This window comes from Acanthopagrus latus, chromosome 3, assembly GCF_904848185.1.
Source record: "Acanthopagrus latus isolate v.2019 chromosome 3, fAcaLat1.1, whole genome shotgun sequence".
Taxonomy (NCBI): Eukaryota; Metazoa; Chordata; class Actinopteri; order Spariformes; family Sparidae; genus Acanthopagrus; species Acanthopagrus latus.
Window position 1 is genome coordinate 12,705,639 of NC_051041.1, and position 19,560 is coordinate 12,725,198.

The following is a 19,560-nucleotide window of genomic DNA, read 5'->3' on the forward strand; positions in this document are numbered from 1 at the left end:
CACACTTAGTCTCCTCTCCGTTCTTATTCCTAGTGCTATAAGTTCAATATTTTATGTTCTCTAACACTGTGTGAGGTGTGCGCTTTCTCTGTCAGTTCATTGTCAAGATGTTGCGCATAACTGGACAGTGCACACACGTAAATAATTCAGCGGGTGTGTTTGCTTTGCTTATTGTCTGTTACAGATGAGCACTTTCACAAATGATAACCATAGTGTCTGAATGATAATAACTTTTCCTTTTTGTGTTCTGTCATTACAGATAAATATGGATCAGCCCCCACATCATTAGAGGTGAGTTTTACATTGCGGTCTTTTGTCACTCTGATTCCAACAGTCTTTTTAGCATACCAAAATACAGTGTGAGATTTTTAAATGTTTATCAAGACAGTAGTCTAATGCATACTCTTTCCAGTGAAATATTACAGTATGCAAGCACTGGATTCTACAAGAGCATAACCATCCCACAATACAATGCGGTAGTGATGAAAGCAACAATTAACAGACGATGGTGGACAGGGATTACCAAAGTTACACATCTTCAGCTGGCAGGGAGGCTCTTGGGAAGTGATACTATACGCTCAGAGTAATAGTTTCTAGAATAAAAAGCGAAGTTCAAACAGTTCTGTCACCCTTAAAATAGAATATGATTTTTTTTTTTTGTTTTGTTTCTTCGATTCAGCCATCAGAGTTCTTGTCATCCCATGCATTTCTTTTTTTTTTTTTTTTTTTTTTTTTACTTGTCAACACAGACAAAACTATTTCAGAATCTGTTTTCACAGCTTGCCCATAGCCCATGTAGTTTGTGAGAAACTACACCACAAGGAGGCTGGTGTGGCCACGGTGATGTAATTTTGTTGACTTTGGTCATGAAAAGATTATTTCCTCTATATTGAGCCAATGCAACACATTTAAATTAATATTAATGAAGGCTTAGTGGTGTTTTGTTGTGTGCATGGACTATTTTCTCTGCAGAACCTGGTAGAAATCTGCTCAGCCTGTCACGTCAGTGCAGCCAACACGTGAACATGGCCCCACCAATCAGATATAGATGAAAACAAGATGTGCTTTCTCAGATTGTCCATGTGTGTAGGTGTGCACACAAAATAACCTCACTAAAATGGAAAGGGGTGAAAGCACCTGCATGAGGCCATATCTATTAAAACATGTTTCTTATCCAAATACATCAGCATTCATTGCATTCATCTTTGTTGTGTTCTAGAGACTGAGCCCTGACCTGCGATGCACTAAACATGAATGAGTGGGAGTTAGCCCGGCACGAACGGTGTTATTTACTTCATTCTGCAGTTATTGTGCGTGTGTGTGTGCTACACACTAATGCCGGAGCACACTTAAGATAGAACACGTCTTTGTCCTTCTTGTGATTGTTCATAAATGCAGTACATTTTCACACAGTTATACTCTCATCACAAAAACACGTGAAGATGACATGTGGTCAGTTCGTGCTTGGCCAAGCTAGGTATATTGTATAATAACGGTGGGAGAAGCCTCCCTCGAAGCTTCACTGTGTACACAGACTAATTACACAGAGAGTCCTCTGTCAACGCGGAGCAGTGCGATCGCTCTTCGTGTTTGTCTTGTAGTTCATGTGATCACAGGCATGCACAGTATGTGTGTGTTTTTGCATGGCTTAGTGGGGAAAAAGAATTCTTCTGCTTCAGCTGACGGTCAGAACACAGATGAAATCTCATGATTGAATGGTGAGCCGCTCAGCCTAAATGTAAGCCCAGGCCTCTGCCTACACCCCAGTGCCACGAATAAACAGGGTGTGTTTGTTGTTTCTTTGGTAATACGTGACACCTTGCGTAATGGTTATTTCCCACAGAACTGGCGATGTGGTCTAAGCTGGATGCCACGCCTTGTTATTGTTGAGTGTTATTTTTTCGATTGATGGTTGAAACTTGTCACATGTCAGTTCGACGCGAGAGACTGTGGCTGGTTTTTCCAATTTGTTTTTAACTAAGCACAGTTAAAAACAGTAGCAATTTGGATGCCAGTTTCTATTGGTCAGTCCACCAGTTTGGTCCACAGTGGTATGTCTCAACAACTCTTGGATGGACTAGGCGAGGGAATCTCATTGTAAGTCACATTACAATGGCCAGGATAAAGATTGTATCATGATACAACAATTTTGCGACACTTGATACTCTGCAAGACGATCATCGGCAATATATCACAATGTCTGCGTTACTGATGAAGGAAAAAATACCCCTGAAAATGCAAAAAGCAGGAATTATATATTCATTCACTGCAGTGTAGTGTCAGCTGCATAGAATTTGACAACTGAGATGAAACAATGCACAAAAAATGCCTAGATTCTCAACTTAGGGCCTCTTTAACACATGACTTGTCCATGTGTGCTGTTATTCTGATGTATGATAGCCCTAAACTGGCAAAACGCAGAATTGCAAGAAAGTAGAAGGGCTGTAACGGAAGGATACAATCATGCCACGATAAGATAATTACACCTGTGTAACTCAGCACTCTCACTACCCGTGCGTTTCTTCTTCTTCATAGAAATCTGTTACCTTTCAATAACTCTATCCCAAGTGCCAACATGAGGAGTCATGAAGTAGTTCAGGTTCGTTCAAGCATTATTTTTGATGATACCATCAACCATTTATGACCCAGATACCTACAAAACTAAAGCCATTTGCATCAGCTGCAGCCTGTGTTAAGCGCTAATTATCAAATGTTGGCACGCTAACATGCTTAACAAATCCAAACACATTATTACACCTTTACATGATAATGTACTGCAATGCACTTTTAGGCTATAGTCCCTTGTGTTTTAGCCTCAAATGTGTGCCATGTCTCTGTTCCTCGTCTGAGTGAGTGAACCAACAAGGAAATAAGCCAGAACCACTCTCCCATACTCATCTCTGCTTCTACACACTTAAGTCTTTTGGAGCTAATCATTAGCTTGTGTTAAGGTGACCCACTTTCCCTCACTTCTACCACAGAAGATGCGTTATAGGGTAACCATCAATAATATCAAACTGAAACGCTACTTTTTTTTATATTCAGACTTAACATACAGACAGAGCTTTTTCTTGGTGATGCTCTCTTGTTAACTTCACGGTTGGTAGTAAAAGTTTCTTAGAGGAAAATAATTTGTGTGACATACGCAATGAGCAAGCTTAACCCACTTTGTCCTCACTTAAGATTAAGGTGAGATTAGTTGTAGTATCCTATTACAGGTTCCCCAGTTTGCCAGATTTGCTCAGGTCCCTGCAGGTCAACTTTGGGCCAAGGCAGTTGGTTTGCCAACGTCACGCATGAAGTAAAGCTTTGGCCACGAAATGGATCCTAATGGACTGTGTTGTAGTCGCCTGTAAGGTAGTCAGCAAATGGCAGTTTGTGTGTTTTTGTTCTCATTCTCCAAATAATATGGACCCTTCGTGCCATGTTCACTCACATATCTTTTTCTTGTTTTAAATTACAGCTTCAGACACTTGTCCTCTCCTCCAGATGATAAGAGGTTACATGGATTTGGCTGTTTGTCTCAGATTCAGTGAAGTAGTGCATATTTTTGCATATAAACGGTGTACAGTGCGGGCCTCCACGCTGCAGCTGCTTGAATAGGGGCTGGATGTGTCTGCATGTGAGGCCTCTGTGCATGGTGTATACCAGTCACTGCAGGCAATAAGATCCGTCTCTACAAAGACTGTTTATCTCTCTTGTCAGTTCTGACGTCAGACTGCAAATTTTGATTGGAGGAGATGTCTGTAGACTTGCTGTAGAATTTTTAGTGAAGATTCTGAATGTGTGTCAATTCGATGCGTGTTAGGTAACAAACAAGCAAAAATTTTTTTTTTTTTTTTTGGGTCAGTCGTCTGTGGCTTTTGAGTTCAGACAGTCCCCTGGAGTGAGAGACTGGCGCCCAGTTTGATCCTTGTATGCCAGAAATGTTCCAGTGACCTCAATGTTACATCCTGCTTTTATCCATATCAATCAATTGGTTCAGCAGCTCATATTACAGCTCAATTTCTGCCTATGTAGGGATATTCGCAGTAAGGACAAAACCACAGGAATGCAATTAATTGAGTAGTCGAAGCTTTTTGAGTCAAGTTACACTATATATATCCACCACAGAAGACATCCGTTTCTCTTTTATTCTGGTCCATACAGGCCTGGGAGATGAATACAGTTTCCTCTTCAGACTGTCAATTTTATGAAGTTATCGGATCTTTTGTCACTAGCCGCTTGAAAGTCTTGTGTTTCTTTTTGGAAAAACAAATCTAGTTTGTTTGGAGAGTTTTATCCTCTCCGTCGAGCTGTCAGTCAGATTTGTGTGGTGTTTAGAGTCCCTGTGGGGATTGCGACATTTTAAATCAAACTCAGCGGGAAGAGCATTTGGCAGCTGATGAATTTTGGCTGTAGCGAAATACACTAAACTCTGTGGGTTTGTTTTCAACATACGATAACTGCAGCCGTGTGTTTCTAAGGCTTTTTATGCTTGCTAAACGGATTCTTCACAGTGTCATATGTTCTCAGTGTTTGGAAAGCGGTCGAGTTTTATCTGAGGAAAACATGATTTTTTTTTTTCTCCGACAGGCTAAGCTTTTATGTCCATCACCGTGATGGCTTGAGATGACAACACATAATTTCCGTGATGGCTGTTTGATCCAGAGGGACGTTTCCTCAGTCCTCAGCAATTTCCCAGTTGACTTCATAGATAAATGCAAACTCGACAGTTTCTGACCAGCAGCATGGTGTTCTGTCCCTCTATGAACTACGATAGGGATGCTGCAGATTGGAGGAGGCTGAGCAGCCACTCCTGCAGTGGAAGACCCCTAGCTTTTTAGCCGTGGTTATGTAACTGGGTTGTGATGGCTTTGCTCTTCTCCTGCCATCCTGCTTAGTGGAGCACTTTGTGAACTCAGATGGCCACAGTGATGTCTTGAGCTTGCAAGAGTGTGATTGTGTTAACTGCGAGCCAGAAATGATGTCGGGCCACAGATCATAGAGACTTTTACTTTCAAGTGAATAGCCGTAAACTTGTAATATATCAAAATTTATTATTATTTTTTACTAAATGCAAGCAGATCGATCTTTTTTTTCCCTGGTTAACTGTTTTTTTTATAGTCTTTCTTAAACAAAGTACAAAATAAAAATGTGTTTAAAATGATCAGTCACATCATATAGATAAGGCATGGGACGATATGAAAATTTCATTTCATGACTATCGTGGCCTCAGTAATTGTGATACGGATATTGAAAATGAGACAAAAAACAAACGAGCCATCTCTATACAAATTTTGTACATATTTAGCGCCTGCATCAACATGAAACATTGCGTCAGTAGCCCTTCAGAAAGGTTGAGTATTTGTTTTAACTCCATCTTAAATCTGAAGTCACCTGATAGAGTACATCAGATCAGGGTTTCGGAGTGCATCAGCTATATTACATATTGGCATATTCATAGACAACTGATTTGAATCGACACGACTCCACAGCACATAAGTCTGACTCTCTCCTTTCTCCTCACGTGTTTGTGTGAGTGTCCATAGTGCTCTTTAACACAATCCACTCATTCTTTGCCCATCTGCGTACTGGTTGACTCACTGATGCTTTCCCCCCTATCGTGGTTGCTCCTCTTGTACAGCTCATATAACTAAAAATATGTACTGCATATGTCCATTTTTACAACCAAGTCTTGTTTTTCAAAAGCATACCTGACCTTTCCTTCAATGAGAGGGCTCAGTAATGGAAAACTGCAGTCGTTTCAAGTGCTTAAGAAAGGATGGAAAAGGTACTATTTTAACTTTATTTAACCTTCATCTAACCAGAGATGGTCACCTTGAGAATGAATCACTTTTCCACGCAAGTTCCAGGCGGGAAAGCGCAGCTTTGGGGCCAAAGGCTGCATGAGTTTTAGCATCACCAGAGACTCATGGGTGACTAAACTTGCCAGTGTTGCCCGTCTGAGCTGTTTGGCCCAAAAGCAGACCGAGCAGATGTTTTTAATTATGTGTCCCTCTTCATTTTTTTTTTTTGGTTGTCAAAAGGCCAGTGTTTGCTAAGTGTACAGCCCGGCCCATTTTAACTGGTTAAGTGGAAAAACTACTCTTAATTGTGTGGACTGGGCTAAAAGCTCAAACAAGGTCATGTTTGGAGAAAACAGGTCCACTTGACGTGAGAGTTTTTTTTCCATATTCTATTTAAAATAAAATAAAAAACTCTTACTAATAATGTAGTGGCTGTTTTGTACTATTGGTAACCAACTCTGTCAAAGAATTCTTGATTTGATATGAAACACAGCGTTCCTGCAGGAGACAAAGGTTACTCATGAGTAAAAAATTCACTTCGTCATTGATTTTCAAGATGATGTCTCTGACACTGGCCTTCGTTGTATAAATCAAGTCATTGTTGGAAAACATAAGCTTGAAGCACTTCTTACCCCGGCAGTGATGTCATGCAAGAGATTAGTATCCCCTATTTGTGTGTGGAGCTTGAGAAAAGATGTTTTTGAGGGAGGATGGAGCCCATGCTGAATGGTTTATTTGTAGAATGTGAATGTTATATTTGTATTTAGTACACAGTAAGTCGATCTTGGATATGGTGAGCGCTACATTTATTCTCAGTGATACAATTTTTTTGTCTTTGACACCCAGATGACTCATCTCGCTGCATTTCCTAAGAAGCGTTTGAAAATGTAGGCGTTTTCCGGCTACCTGTGGTTAGAGCACGGCGTCGGGAACATATGTGTGTTTCATCCCCCTCAGCAGGTTTCCTCCTAGCCTGGGTGAAACCTGGTTTCAATTAGCCGTTTGCTACGAAACACTTCTGCCACCCGTGCCTGGAACCCAGCGGTGGGTTTTTCTGGACAGGTTTTCCTGACTGTTTATCTGCATACTTGTTCCCCCTTCCTTCCTCATTCCTGCTCCTCTGCTTTTCCTCATTCTTGAGGCCCGAGTCTTTAAATAAGAGAGTGATGCGTAATTTTTCTCTTTCCTGTTCTTGCCATCGATACTTAAGAAGCCTCTCCCCCATCCCATCTGACAAACTCATAAGTTCCCTCAGCCTTCACGGGTATGTTTTCCTCACCATTTATGTCCGGACATAACTGTATATCTGGCAAATTGAGCCCAAGCTGTCATTATTTACGCTCCGGCGCATCTAAACCTTGAGGAACATAAACCAGATTATTGCACAGAAGGCTTTAATAAATGATGCTTGAACAGTGAGCCATTTTGTGCTGGCTACTGTTGAACCACTGACCAGTTAATTATTACAAGCCATTTTGTGTTGGCAGAGAAATTTGATTTAAACAATTACAGTATGGCTTGTCTAATACAACTGCGTACGTTATAAATGGCTACAAGATGATCTTCTGCACCGGATTATCGATGATAGATTTGGTCCAATGTAAACATTTCCATCCCTGTGGCCCATGAATGAGACCCCTCGTCGTCTTGTCACTCCAGCATTCCCACGTATCTCCGCCCACTACAGCCCATGTTGTCCTACAGATGGATTATAAAGTTGCATAATAAGACACTAAGGAATAGAGTATTTATTTTAGCCCCGGAACAGGATTATCAGCTGCACACAGAGATGGTTGTTGATAAGCGATAGTGGCACAACACCACAAAATGGGCAGAGCATTTCCCAGGAAAGAATGAGATCAAGAGGTTGGTGTTGGAAAATTCAAATTAGTCTTTTGCTGTTCCTACTTTTGTTGCATTTTAAGCACTGTATTTTTATTTAAAAAAAAAAAAAGACATTGAAAAGGGAGCCGAGTTAAATTGTCGGTTTAGGGATTTGATCCATAAAGAAATGAATGTCGGACTGTTACAAAGCTAAAAACATGAAACGCATGTTTTTTTAAGATACACAATGACAGTTTTTCTTAGATCAATGGCAAAAAAACAAACTACAGTGGATCTGGTCCACATGTGAAAGTGGCACTTCAGCTCTGTGTGGAGTTATTTTATGTCATTTAATGATTTTACAGCTCTTCTACTGAAGTCAGTGAGCCCAAACCTGCTCTGTCAACACCCTTCCCTTCTCTGCGTTCCACTCCCAGAAACGACAGCCTGATCCCTGGCACCGCTCCAAACCATAGCCTACCATGCCCATCAAATACAAGCTTCATTTGCATCAACCCTGCGCTTTATTTGGACACCTCCCTTTTAAAACAATGTCGCTCCATTCTTTCTGGATAAGTACAACCAGTACAGTAATGACTCACATTGAGCTGATCATGTCATTACTTCAACAAAAGCCATTTCATAATAGCTGTGAGGTGTTGCTCGTTACCTCATTTAGGCCTGCAGTGCTATCATGTTATTATGAACATGGTGGAAGGTATTTGAAAACACACGTCTTATTGTCTAAGAGCAGCTGGGATTGGTATAAATAAAGGGTTTTCTCTGCTATTATACAGCTGAGGTACAGTGCACAGGTGTTTTTATCTGGTGCCCTTGAACATTCGGACGTGAAAGCAATGCAAGCATCTTTATGATCCCTTTTTCCTGGCCAATGTGCAGTGTCTAAACAAAGGGCATAGTCACAATCTTTAAACTGACAGATAAATGTTAGCTATCGAGCTAGCCAGCCTCTGGGGTCACATCAGTTGTCTACGATCACTCGCTTCATAATTTTAAAACTATAAAACCCTACAGTGCACCGTTCAGCCAGTAGGAGTCAACACTTGTAACAACACTGTAGTTTTTTGGGACACTTTTGATATAGGGATGATTTGATGCTTTATGCGCATTTTATGCCAGTTACACAAACATCTCATGACTGTTTTGGGGAATGACATTGCTGGCAGACATGTTGACTCTGCTCTCAGGTCACAAGGTGTGTTATTAGGTATTGCCTCGGTGCAAAACGCCACCACCACTGCAAAATGGTGTATTGCTGAATTACATACGTGATTGGAGATTAAGAGTATTTTTTCCACTTAACCAGTTCAAATGGTTTGAAATGTACACTTGACAATCAAAAAAAGTAAAGGTAATTAATATTTCAAGGTGATTATCTGAAGTACATAGTCATTCATTATTCAAATGTCCAGGGTTAGCTGTAGTATAAATCAAATTCTAAGTCAATTCAGACACTTTTTTTTTTGTTCAGACAGTTGCAGGATTGTGTGGGCATGTTGTGTAAAAACACTGGAACCTCCTCCACATTGCAGTTGTAGTTCACCACAGAGTGGCTCTAACACATGGATTGCAGCCAGCCATAAATGTGAAGTATATTATCACATTAAAATCCAGTGAAACCTTGTAGCCACAACACTGAAGAAACCAAAAGCGACCCCATCACGAGTGCTGTGAAGTACAGTAGCAACCCTTCAACAGACACTTCTTGTAATATTTCTGAGGTATTATCCTGAAAAGATGTTGGTTAATAGTGAATATTTAGTGCTTTATTTTCAGTATCTCCTCCACCCCTGAGCAAATTGAAATTAGCATTGTCCTGTCTTACAGATGTGATGTTTCCAAAAGTTTTTTTCCATTCTACTGTCCCGTGTAGAATTTTTATCTTATCTCGCTTCTTAACCCTTGTTGATTTGAGGACACGGGTTAGATTGAGTTATCAGGACATGACATGGCACAGCAGTGCCAACTAGACATGGTGAAAGAACAACTTTGTCTCATCGTAGCCCAGTGATGGTTTGTGACATGAAGACGAGATGGGGGGGGGGGAAACTGCAAAAAAACATGGGTCATACTCAACTTATTAATGAGGGGAAGTGATGAAATGGAATCATCCCCAGATTACGGTAATAATCACGTTATTTGGAGGAACACTGTGGCCTCATTTCACATCTGGTTTGAGGACATGGACCGTCGTCTTGTCTGCTCAGGTGAATTGAGCTGTTTTGGATAGAGTTGTTTATCTACGACCGGCGTGATAAAATTGGGTCTCATCCATGAGGATGTGCTGGTGTGAATCAATTATAGAGCAGCAGGGGAAGAGAGTGTAGTCTGTCAGCTGGAAAGAACATAATGTTGGCAGACCTAAAAAGTGAGTAAATAAATGTCCATGATCGGCAAAAAAGATTACTACCTGCGGCTGAATCAGAAAGGTTAGTCAGGTTGGAACAAATATATATTTATCTCATTGTCAAGCTAAAGCTATTGGACTCAGTTCACCATGCCTGCACAACAATCATGATTAACAAACAATAAAAAAAAAATAGTGCCGAGCCGGTATGACGGTAAATAAATACTAATAGATACAAATACTATGATGTTGATATTCTGTTTATTCTAAAAACGAAAGCCAGTCTGACACTGTTCTTTCTCAATTAGAAACTTAGTCCCACTTGTCCATTCTCCCACAGGTTATCGACTCACTGGGTGTCATGATCTACAAAGCGCTGGACTATGGCCTGAAAGAAAACGAGGAGCGGGAACTGAGCCCGCCGCTCGAGCGCTTGATCGACATGATGACCAACACCCAAGAAACGGAGAGCGACCCCTGTCCCGACGAGGGCTACGAAGCCACAGAGGAGGAAGACGAGTGTGAGGAAGAAGAGGAGGAAGAGGAGCCCGTCTCCACTACCGCCACCAGCTCGGTCAGCCAGATTCGCAGCTATCGAGATGTCATCATGGTAGGTCGGATTGCGGAGTTTCCCCTCATTAAAACTTGTTAAAAATACAGACGGTGCTCAGTGCAGATGGCGTGTTAAGTGTTGAGATTGTTCGGATCAAGATTTGCACATTTTGCCTTTCCCCCACATTTTAACATCAGGTCTATTAACAGAGCAGTACATCCACACATCATTATCACTCCCCGGCTCCTAGCAAATTCCCCTGATGCGGGCCGCCACGCTGTAAATTCCCCAGCCACCTTCCGAATATGAGACTGGTAATTATAGCAGCGTAAACACACCGGTATTTGGGGAATAGGCTTAAAAGACGTTCACAGCCCGTTCCCTCCACATAATGAACCTGGTGTAGAACTCAAATGTCTTGGCTGTTTGCTGCCAGTGCGTGTCTGGCCTGGCCCCTAATTCCTCCAACAATCATCCTCTTGAGTGTAAACTGCGATATGTTGGTATGACACGGCTAGATTGGATAACGGCACATTCCTGACTGACCTCCTTTTCCTGCTTGTACTCTGCTGTTCTGTCAGACGGAGTTAAATTGGGTGGGTAAGGCCACAGCGAGTCGATGAACAGACACAAGATGAAAGGCCTTGCAGCATCCCACAAAAACAGGAACAGTTAGATGCTGAATGGGTTTCCTCTTTGCTTTAGTGAAATGGAATGAAGTAAGGAGTGGCTACATGAGTTAGGATTATTTAAAACTAAACTGGGACATTGGGGACATACTGTACCAATGAAAAATACCGTTTTCCGTCAGTTTTTTCAATAGAGAAGATGTGCTTGATACATATCATTGTTTCCAGCAGAAATGGTGGAGACCACAGATGCAGCTGTATTTTAAGCATGACAATAAAGAATTTCACTGCTCAGGCGTAATTTTACCTGTGACTTTCCCTTCAGTAAATAATGAAGAAGACATTTTCTGCTGTGCTGAGCATTCCTGTAGCTAGCCACACCCATCAGGAGGACATGAAAATATGTCATTAGACTGGTTTTCTCCTTTGTGTCTTTGATGATTTGACAGCTCACCCATTACTCTGGGAAAGTGGCCTTTTATTATCACCTACAATCAAATACCATACAGGTCAGAGCTTTAAATGGTGTACAGGTGACGCCAGTCAGACAATGTGGCTCGGACTGGACAATCGGGTTCATGCTGTTGATGGTTTCATGTTTTGTTTTTTTAGCAGCGTCATGGCTCTATGGATGCCGCTATGGCAGTTTCGTGTGTTGGACCACCACTTTTGGCGATCCTTCTCATTCTGCTGACGCCACCATGAAAAATTTTTGTTTTTATGAATTACAAATGTTGGGCAGAAAAAAGGCATCTTGGTCCTAAAGTGTGGTCATCATGAATTTAAAAAGTGCAATATGTAAGATGTGAGGTTTGAAACATTCAGGAACTAACTAGAATATATCAGCCGAATGCACATAATCCATTGATGTATTGTGTTGCGGAGATATCTACTGAAGTTGGCATGCTAACCAGCTAGCCCCAGCCCTGTCCTTTTACCTGAACAAAAAAACAAAACTCTCCCATTGTGCACTCTGGTGATATGCTGCCCTCTATTTGTTTAGAGTTTGAAATCGGGCCAAATCTTACGTAGTGGACCTTTTTAACAGCATGTCTTCAACTATGTATGAAATCTTTGTAAGAGGACTTACCTTCTTCAAATTCAGGTTGTTTATTTCTGCCTTTTCTTTTTCTTTTGTTGCTTTAACCGTTTGAGATGTATGTATGCCCCACTTAGACAGTATAATATATGTACTTTTCATTGTCCATTTTCAATAATGATTATTCTGTGCCACTATATGCCACTCATTTCTTCTCTTTGTGCCTATGCAGATATGTTCTTCCCACCTGCCGAGCCCATCCGACGCTCCCAATCATTACCAGGCTGTGTGTCGCGCTCTCTATGCTGAGACGAGAGAACTACACACCTTTCTCGACAAGATCAAGAGTGCCAAAGAGGTGAGAATCTCTAACATGGGACGTGGCTATGCTCTGGATAAATCTGGTGCACTGACATCATGAAGTGAGTCACCTAAACCTATTTGGAAATAATAAGTAACTTCTAATTGTCACTCGCCCACCTTCCCAAAGTTGGGTAATTTTGTCCATGAGTCAGACTCCAAAACATCTGATTTATTTGTGTTGCACAACTAAAAGTATAAAAAGAAACTGAAAGTGGCTACAGGGAAAAAAAAGATAGATAGAAGGATAACGGAACGTACCAAACTCTCTTCTCTCTGGGATTTACGACTCTGCTTTGGTGTGTGGGTTCACTGCGTAAAATTCAATTGGTTGAATTAGGATCTGTCAGGCCGATAAGAGTTGTGCCCAGAAACTGCACAATGGCAACAAAACAGCTCACAAAGTGGTAATGGTTCAGAGGACGGAGGCTGTTTGGGTGTCCCTGTCTGACCTCCTCATCAGGCCTGTTGAAAACTCAACATCGCTTTATACTACTCTGCAGGATTTAACTCCTGCGTGGACGCACATCCATCTAGCATGTCATTTCACTAGCTTATTGGCAGATTTGTTTCTATAAGTGAAGTGTTGGTGTTGTAGTATATGAGTATGATGCGTAATGGAGTCCCTATAGAGCGTACAGACTTTAAGACCATGAACCACCAAGATGTGCTGGAATTTGCCCTTTTTGAAATTAAAATCATTAATTGAAAATCATGAAAATAAGATAAGCAGCTTGAACAGACCCAGATATTACATTTTAGAAAATAACGTTAGTATCACATTTTGTATCTAGCTGTTACTCACTTCCTGTAACACACAACCTGTTGTATGGTGCTGGTGGGGAAAAAAAACATTTGTCCTGGCCCACTCAAGCATTCAAGATGGGCATCAAAAGAAATTCCTGCACTGTTTTTAGTAGTGTCCTGGTTTGGAGAAGATGTAACCACATGACTTATTCCAAAACTTGTCAGACGGTGTAGCTTGACTGTACAGCATGTACACGCTCATGAGACACATGCCTGCTGTGACCTCTGCAGGAGGCAGGATTCAGGCAAACAGTCTTATGTAATATACAGTATGGTTATAGAATCAAGTTTAACCTTATTACAAGAATTTAAGCGGCTTACGGGGGGGTGGCGGCGACCGGCTATAGGGGCCGCGTTTCACCTCCTGTAGCACTGAATGTTGCTGGATGATTGCTAATAAGCAACCATGCACAGTATCACGCATGCTCACAAATTAGGAGGCTAGTCAGTGAGTCTTTCTTTCAGTTGCTCTCGCTTGCGTTGTTTTTGTCTTTTTGCCGTAATTGTTTATCAGCTCCTTCATCTGGCATTCCCCGCTCCTTGGTAACCAAAGGTGGCTGTATTGGCAACAGTAATGTGCTTGGATATTATTAGAAAAAGGTCAGATCAGCAGAAAAAAATGATTATGAAAGAATTGGGAGGAGGGAATGTGTTTCAGCTGTAAACATGGGTGTGGGGATGATTGTGATGAACACAGCTGTCAGCAGAGGAGCCTGGAGGCATTCTTCTTTGATCTAAGAGTGATATCATAGATCGTATTAGATGCATCTGACTTGGAAACCTTTGACAAACCATTAGGAAAAGAATGTGCCAGGCAATCCAGGCACATCCCACAAGAAAAAAAGTGTCAAAATGAGGCAGGGAATGTTGAAAAGCCTTTTTGTTATAGTGTCTAAATCATTAAACATGTTTCCACCATAAGGTCTTTATCAGGGCGCCAAACAACATAATCAACATCATCAGGGGGCCAAACAGCATAATGTGGCCCCAGCTATATAGTTGCCACAGCCAATTAGAGGCATTCACATGACCAGACAAACAAATTAATAGCAATAGCAGCCATTAGTTGAGTATTGGCCTCTTTATTCCCCTCTGGAACACTGTCAATATAGAATGAGATGGATATTGACGAGCTCATGCGAAACAACATCGATTAGTTAAACGGAGTGCTTTGACACTATAGGCAGTTTGCCATTGACCTTAATTTAATTTTAGTGTTGTGAATGCAGTATTATGAAAGAAGGGAAACATTATTTGTTTACTTCTCCTGTTCTTAATGTTTTCCCTGTCCCTTTTTCTTGGCTAGAACCTTCGGCGAATGGAAGGTGATACTCAGGAACGCGTTAGAGACCTCGATGAGCTGCAAAATGCAGATTGGGTAAGAAATGTTTACTAAGCAACTACTTCTGCTCTGAGACTATGACTCATATTTGCATGTTGTACTAATCATAACTGCATTAATGATTTTACCAGGCACGGTTCTGGGTGCAGGTGATGAGAGATCTTCGGGACGGTGTGAAGTTGAAGAAGGTTCAGGAGCGTCAGTACAACCCGCTGCCTATCGAATACCAGCTCACACCGTATGAGATGCTGATGGACGACATCCGCTCCAAGCGCTACAAGCTGCGAAAAGTCATGGTAAGGATTTGACAAACCTTCACAGGCCCAGTATAACAATGTAATTATTTTAGCTGTCTTCTATGTGACAGAAATCGGCCTTAAACTCATGAGTGTGTTTGTTTTTTCTTCCTCATGAATCCACATCAAATTTAACAATGTCATTCCAGGTGAATGGAGACATCCCACCCAGGTTAAAGAAGAGCGCGCATGAGATCATTCTTGAATTCATCAGGTCGCGACCGCCTCTTAACCCTGTGAGTAGCGTATAACACGATGCCAGTAATTTGTCCATTCCCCATTATAGCCCCCCAATTTTAGACTTTGAATGCTATCACGAGGAAACATTTACAGAATAACTGACATGTTAATTATCATCCATATTCAGTCTGGTTGGGAAAACAGTTCAGTTATCTGAGTACACTGGTAGTCACAGTAGGTGCCACGTGATTGTCGTGAATGACAGAACATAATGTCTGATCTGAAGAGATAAACTTAACATAAGTAAGTAACCGAATTGTCCGATGACTTGATGCAATCAGAAAACATTCCCTCTTTCTGCGGCGGTATGAAATAAAATCGCTCGCTTGTGTGGTTGCCATGTCAGGTCGCAGCCCGCAAACTGAAACCCCACCCGGTGCGTCCTCGGAGCCTCCACGAGCGACTGCTGGAGGACATCAAGGCTGAGAGGAAGCTCAGGCCGGTATCACCAGACATGATCCGCAGAAGCCGCCTGGGTAAGCTGCTGACAGTTGTACGCACACACGTGCTGATATTTGCCGACATGCATGTACAAGTGGCCGTAATTCAATGAGACTTACGCAACTGTCCAGACCATCAAAGTCAATCTTTGTGCTTTTCTGAAGGAGTTCTTCGACTGCTAACTTACTGCAAGGCTGCTCTTTATGAGCCTGACCCTTCCACTCAAAAACCATTAACCCATGACTTGGCCTCCTTTAACCACATTCATCATAATTACTCTAACGGCCCTCTTCCTGCACTTAATCAGAAGTGTCGCAGTGTTTGAGCAAGGATCACTTTGACTGCTGCTGTGAGCCCTCAGTTATGTGATAGACCTGCAACTGCTGAAGTCGCTGTTGTGGATACTGATTATTATATTTGTTTGAACTAAATCAACGTTCCTGCTGATATAAGTCCAGTATGTAAAGCTGCCCTGCCTGTTCCTTTTTTATAAGAGCAAGCGGTGCATAGGAGGTAGATAATCCTTAAGGTATGGAGTCGTCATAATTCGGCAGTTGGTTAGAATGTTTCAAACCACTTAAAGCTTTAATCAGATCAAAACAAGCAAATATTTTGTCTCTCTATACCATGCAGGGCCTCTATCCAGTTAACATAGATGCCTTTTGTCAGGGGATTTGGGAGGGTGACGCAGAGCAGATGTTGCATAATCACACATATGGGCGGCTATACTGGTACTCCGAAACTGTTGCCAAGAATAATCTTTGAATTTCTGAATATGTTTTTGGATGATTCATTGGCTTCACCATCCATTTTAACTTTCGTGGATTTCCTTTTCTCCTTTTTGCTTCCATTTTTTTTCCTCCTCTTTCCAAACATGGGCATATCTGTCAGCCATGCGACCTCTTAGCATGTCTTACAGTTTTGACTCATCAGGTAAAGTTTCACGTCACCAATTGTTTCCCTAGTGTCGTCACCTTGTGTTTCACTCCAGGCTATTTTAGGGTTAGCTCCTGATTTAAACACACACACACACACACACACACACCCCGCCTTTTTTTAAAAAATTATTTCATACCTGTGACACACTACTGTCACTTACTGGCTGTTGTTACACACCTCCTGAGGAGGAGATAAGTCAACACAGTGCAACCTCAAGGTACAATATGTAAAAAAATAAATGGATAAATTTTAAAAAATCTAAAATTGGCAACAGAATATAAAGAAATTACAGCTTTGATGTTATGATATCTGTGTATTGTGTTGCAGAGATATCTACTGACGTTGGTAGACCAAGTTAGTTTTTAAACACAAACACTCCTTTGGTGCTCTGATGTTCCAGTCCGGACCACTAGCTGCACAGCTAACTGAGCTAACTAGCTATCAGCAGCTGCAGTTACCAGTGGTTACTCTGCGATATACTGCCCTCTATTTGTTTAGTGTTTGACAGGCCAATTCTTACATATTGCCCCTTTTTAATCTCAGACCTTGGTGTTTGATGAAAAATATAATCGGCTTCAGAGCACAGATTCGCTATGATAGGAAGATTCTGATTTATATATACTATGTTAAACAGTGTGCCTTAGATATAGCTGTTACTCACAGGGACTAGGTAGTCTAGGTGATGAGGGACAGCCGTTGAACCAGAGCCAGTAGGGTGAGATTACAGATCATCAGTCTGCCCTGCTTGTCACCCTAATCCGCTCTCTCTGTGGAATATGACAAATTACGTAACACTGGTATCAGTCTACCTCAGATAAATAGTTGAATGGCAGATGACAGTCTGAATGCAGCACAAGGATGACCATAATCCAGATAAATGTACGGGAATAACCTTTTCCACCGTGTCTGCACTCGTTGTCTTTCTCTGCTCCCCCGGCACTGCCCTTCACTTCCCTGACCCTTCATTTATGTGTGAACGTAACTCACTATTACACAGCCTCCCCTCGACTCACACCTGGCCTGAGTTCAAGTCCTCCCTATGATACCAGTCCATTAATGTGTGTGCTCTTTCTGAAGGTTGTATTTGCTTAATTCCTTTACAGGCGCAGGGAAAAGCATCAGCACGCCTCAAGACTTGTTCCGCAGCTCAGGTAAAGCATGCAGCAATGTCTCATGGAAATAAAGATGTTATCACTGAATTCTGAAGAAAATGTGCAACAGAAGCTGAGCTTATTTTCGCCACGTGGTCTACGTATACTGACTTCGTGGTAATCATAAAGTAACAATACAAAGATACCAGTAGTTTACACAGGAGGCGTGCCAGCTGTTGAAATAAGGAGACAAAGCATAATGCAACACCGTTCATAACCAAAATCATACCTTTCACCCACAGACACTCCAGATGCATCAAGGAAGTTGGCAGTCAGCACCCAGTCTCTGGCCAGTGGCACCACGGGACCCAACCAAGGAGGAGTGCAGCCGCTCAGCCAGAGGAAGAGGCTGCTGAGAGCGCCCACGCTGGCCGAGCTGGACAGCTCCGAATCTGATGTAAGACATGGGACTCTTATCGGCGCTGCTCATAAAATGATCATTAATCCGATTTCAGTTTAGCAGCTTGAAAAATGTGGATGCAGCATATTGTCATTTTTTTTTTTAACAGTCTTTTCAAAAGTTCTTCCAAACGATTTGGAATACAGCCAACACATTTAATATGTTTGAGGGGAAAAATACACTGGATTTGTTTTGCCGTGACTTAATAAATCTGTGTTCTGATTAACAGGAGGAGGGCACACGAAGCACCTCCAGTATGTCGACGTCTTTGATAGACGACACGTCACCCGAGTCTGTCGTAGGGAAGAAGGGTAAGAGCTCACCTGTAAACACATTGAATATATTATATTCTGCTTGAAGACCACTAAATACATATCTGAATTGTTCACACAGCATGTCAGATGCCAAGTTCCAAGTTTATTTAATTGTACCCAGATGTGGTCTGCAGTAGATGAGTCAGACACACATTTTACAGCAACACTGACAAAAGCCAAAACATGATGAGAGTACTTACAGCTCCACTAGTTAAGAGAGAATAAACATAAGAACACATATAAAAAGCCCCTCGAATAAAAGAAAATACTTTAAAAAATCCTATTCATTCTTTAGCCGTTGTTGATATGTGGTACTGTTTTTGTTGTCTTGTATTTTCAGCCCCTCCAAAGTTCCTGCCCATCTCAGCCACCCCGCAGCCAGACAAGCGTCAGTCTCCACAGAGGCGGCACTCCATCGAGAAGGAGGCCCCCACCAGTGTTCGCGGCTTTGCGCCTCCCTCCAGACAAACCTCCAAGTCTTTGGTACGTCAACTAATAGAAGCTTTTTTTTCTGAGATTGCTTATTCAGGCCTTTTATAAAAGAAGTGTCTAACGTTCAGAATATTTAACAACCTATCCGATTTAATCAACAATGCTGTGCAGATGTAACTGATTTTAGTGTCATCGGACAAGTGTAAATATGTCTGCATTGCAGAGTTTGTGGAATAACACACATGGACAATTTGAATGAACTTTGACTAACCCTCCAAACATCCGTGGACATACAATAATATATCTGTTGATTTACTCCCGTCCTGTGACTGGTCATTTGTTTGCAATGAGGTCACTGGTTCTCAGAGTGAGGATGACGGACGTAATTGAAACCACAGGACAGGCCGCTGTATGGTTCATTCTCACCACCCTGGTAGTTTATAAGGCAGACTTCTGGCGCCGAGCCAGAGGTCGTAGTAGTTTCAGTGCCTAAAACTCTAATGGAGACTTCTCCTGGGGATATTTTGATATTTTAATGTACATATGTTTTAAAGTATATCCCTTTTTTAAACATCAAAGTAGAGTTCATATTGAGGTCACTTTAAAAAGCATTATTGACAAATACTAACTTACCTT

General features: G+C 41.7%; 1 protein-coding gene across 3 annotated transcripts in view; it reads left to right on the forward strand.

Annotated features, from left to right (window-relative positions):
* Positions 1–19,560, forward strand: part of spire1a (spire-type actin nucleation factor 1a) — a 29,878-nt gene that overhangs the window by 5,002 nt on the left and 5,316 nt on the right. For all 3 annotated transcript variants that reach the window (XM_037093199.1, XM_037093200.1, XM_037093201.1), the window contains exons 2-12: positions 260–291; positions 10,322–10,591; positions 12,435–12,560; positions 14,676–14,747; positions 14,843–15,007; positions 15,157–15,243; positions 15,594–15,723; positions 17,731–17,778; positions 18,021–18,175; positions 18,408–18,489; positions 18,833–18,975. In XM_037093199.1, coding sequence (XP_036949094.1) covers positions 260–291; positions 10,322–10,591; positions 12,435–12,560; positions 14,676–14,747; positions 14,843–15,007; positions 15,157–15,243; positions 15,594–15,723; positions 17,731–17,778; positions 18,021–18,175; positions 18,408–18,489; positions 18,833–18,975 — 1,310 coding nt within the window. The remainder of the gene's footprint in view (positions 1–259; positions 292–10,321; positions 10,592–12,434; positions 12,561–14,675; positions 14,748–14,842; positions 15,008–15,156; positions 15,244–15,593; positions 15,724–17,730; positions 17,779–18,020; positions 18,176–18,407; positions 18,490–18,832; positions 18,976–19,560) is intronic.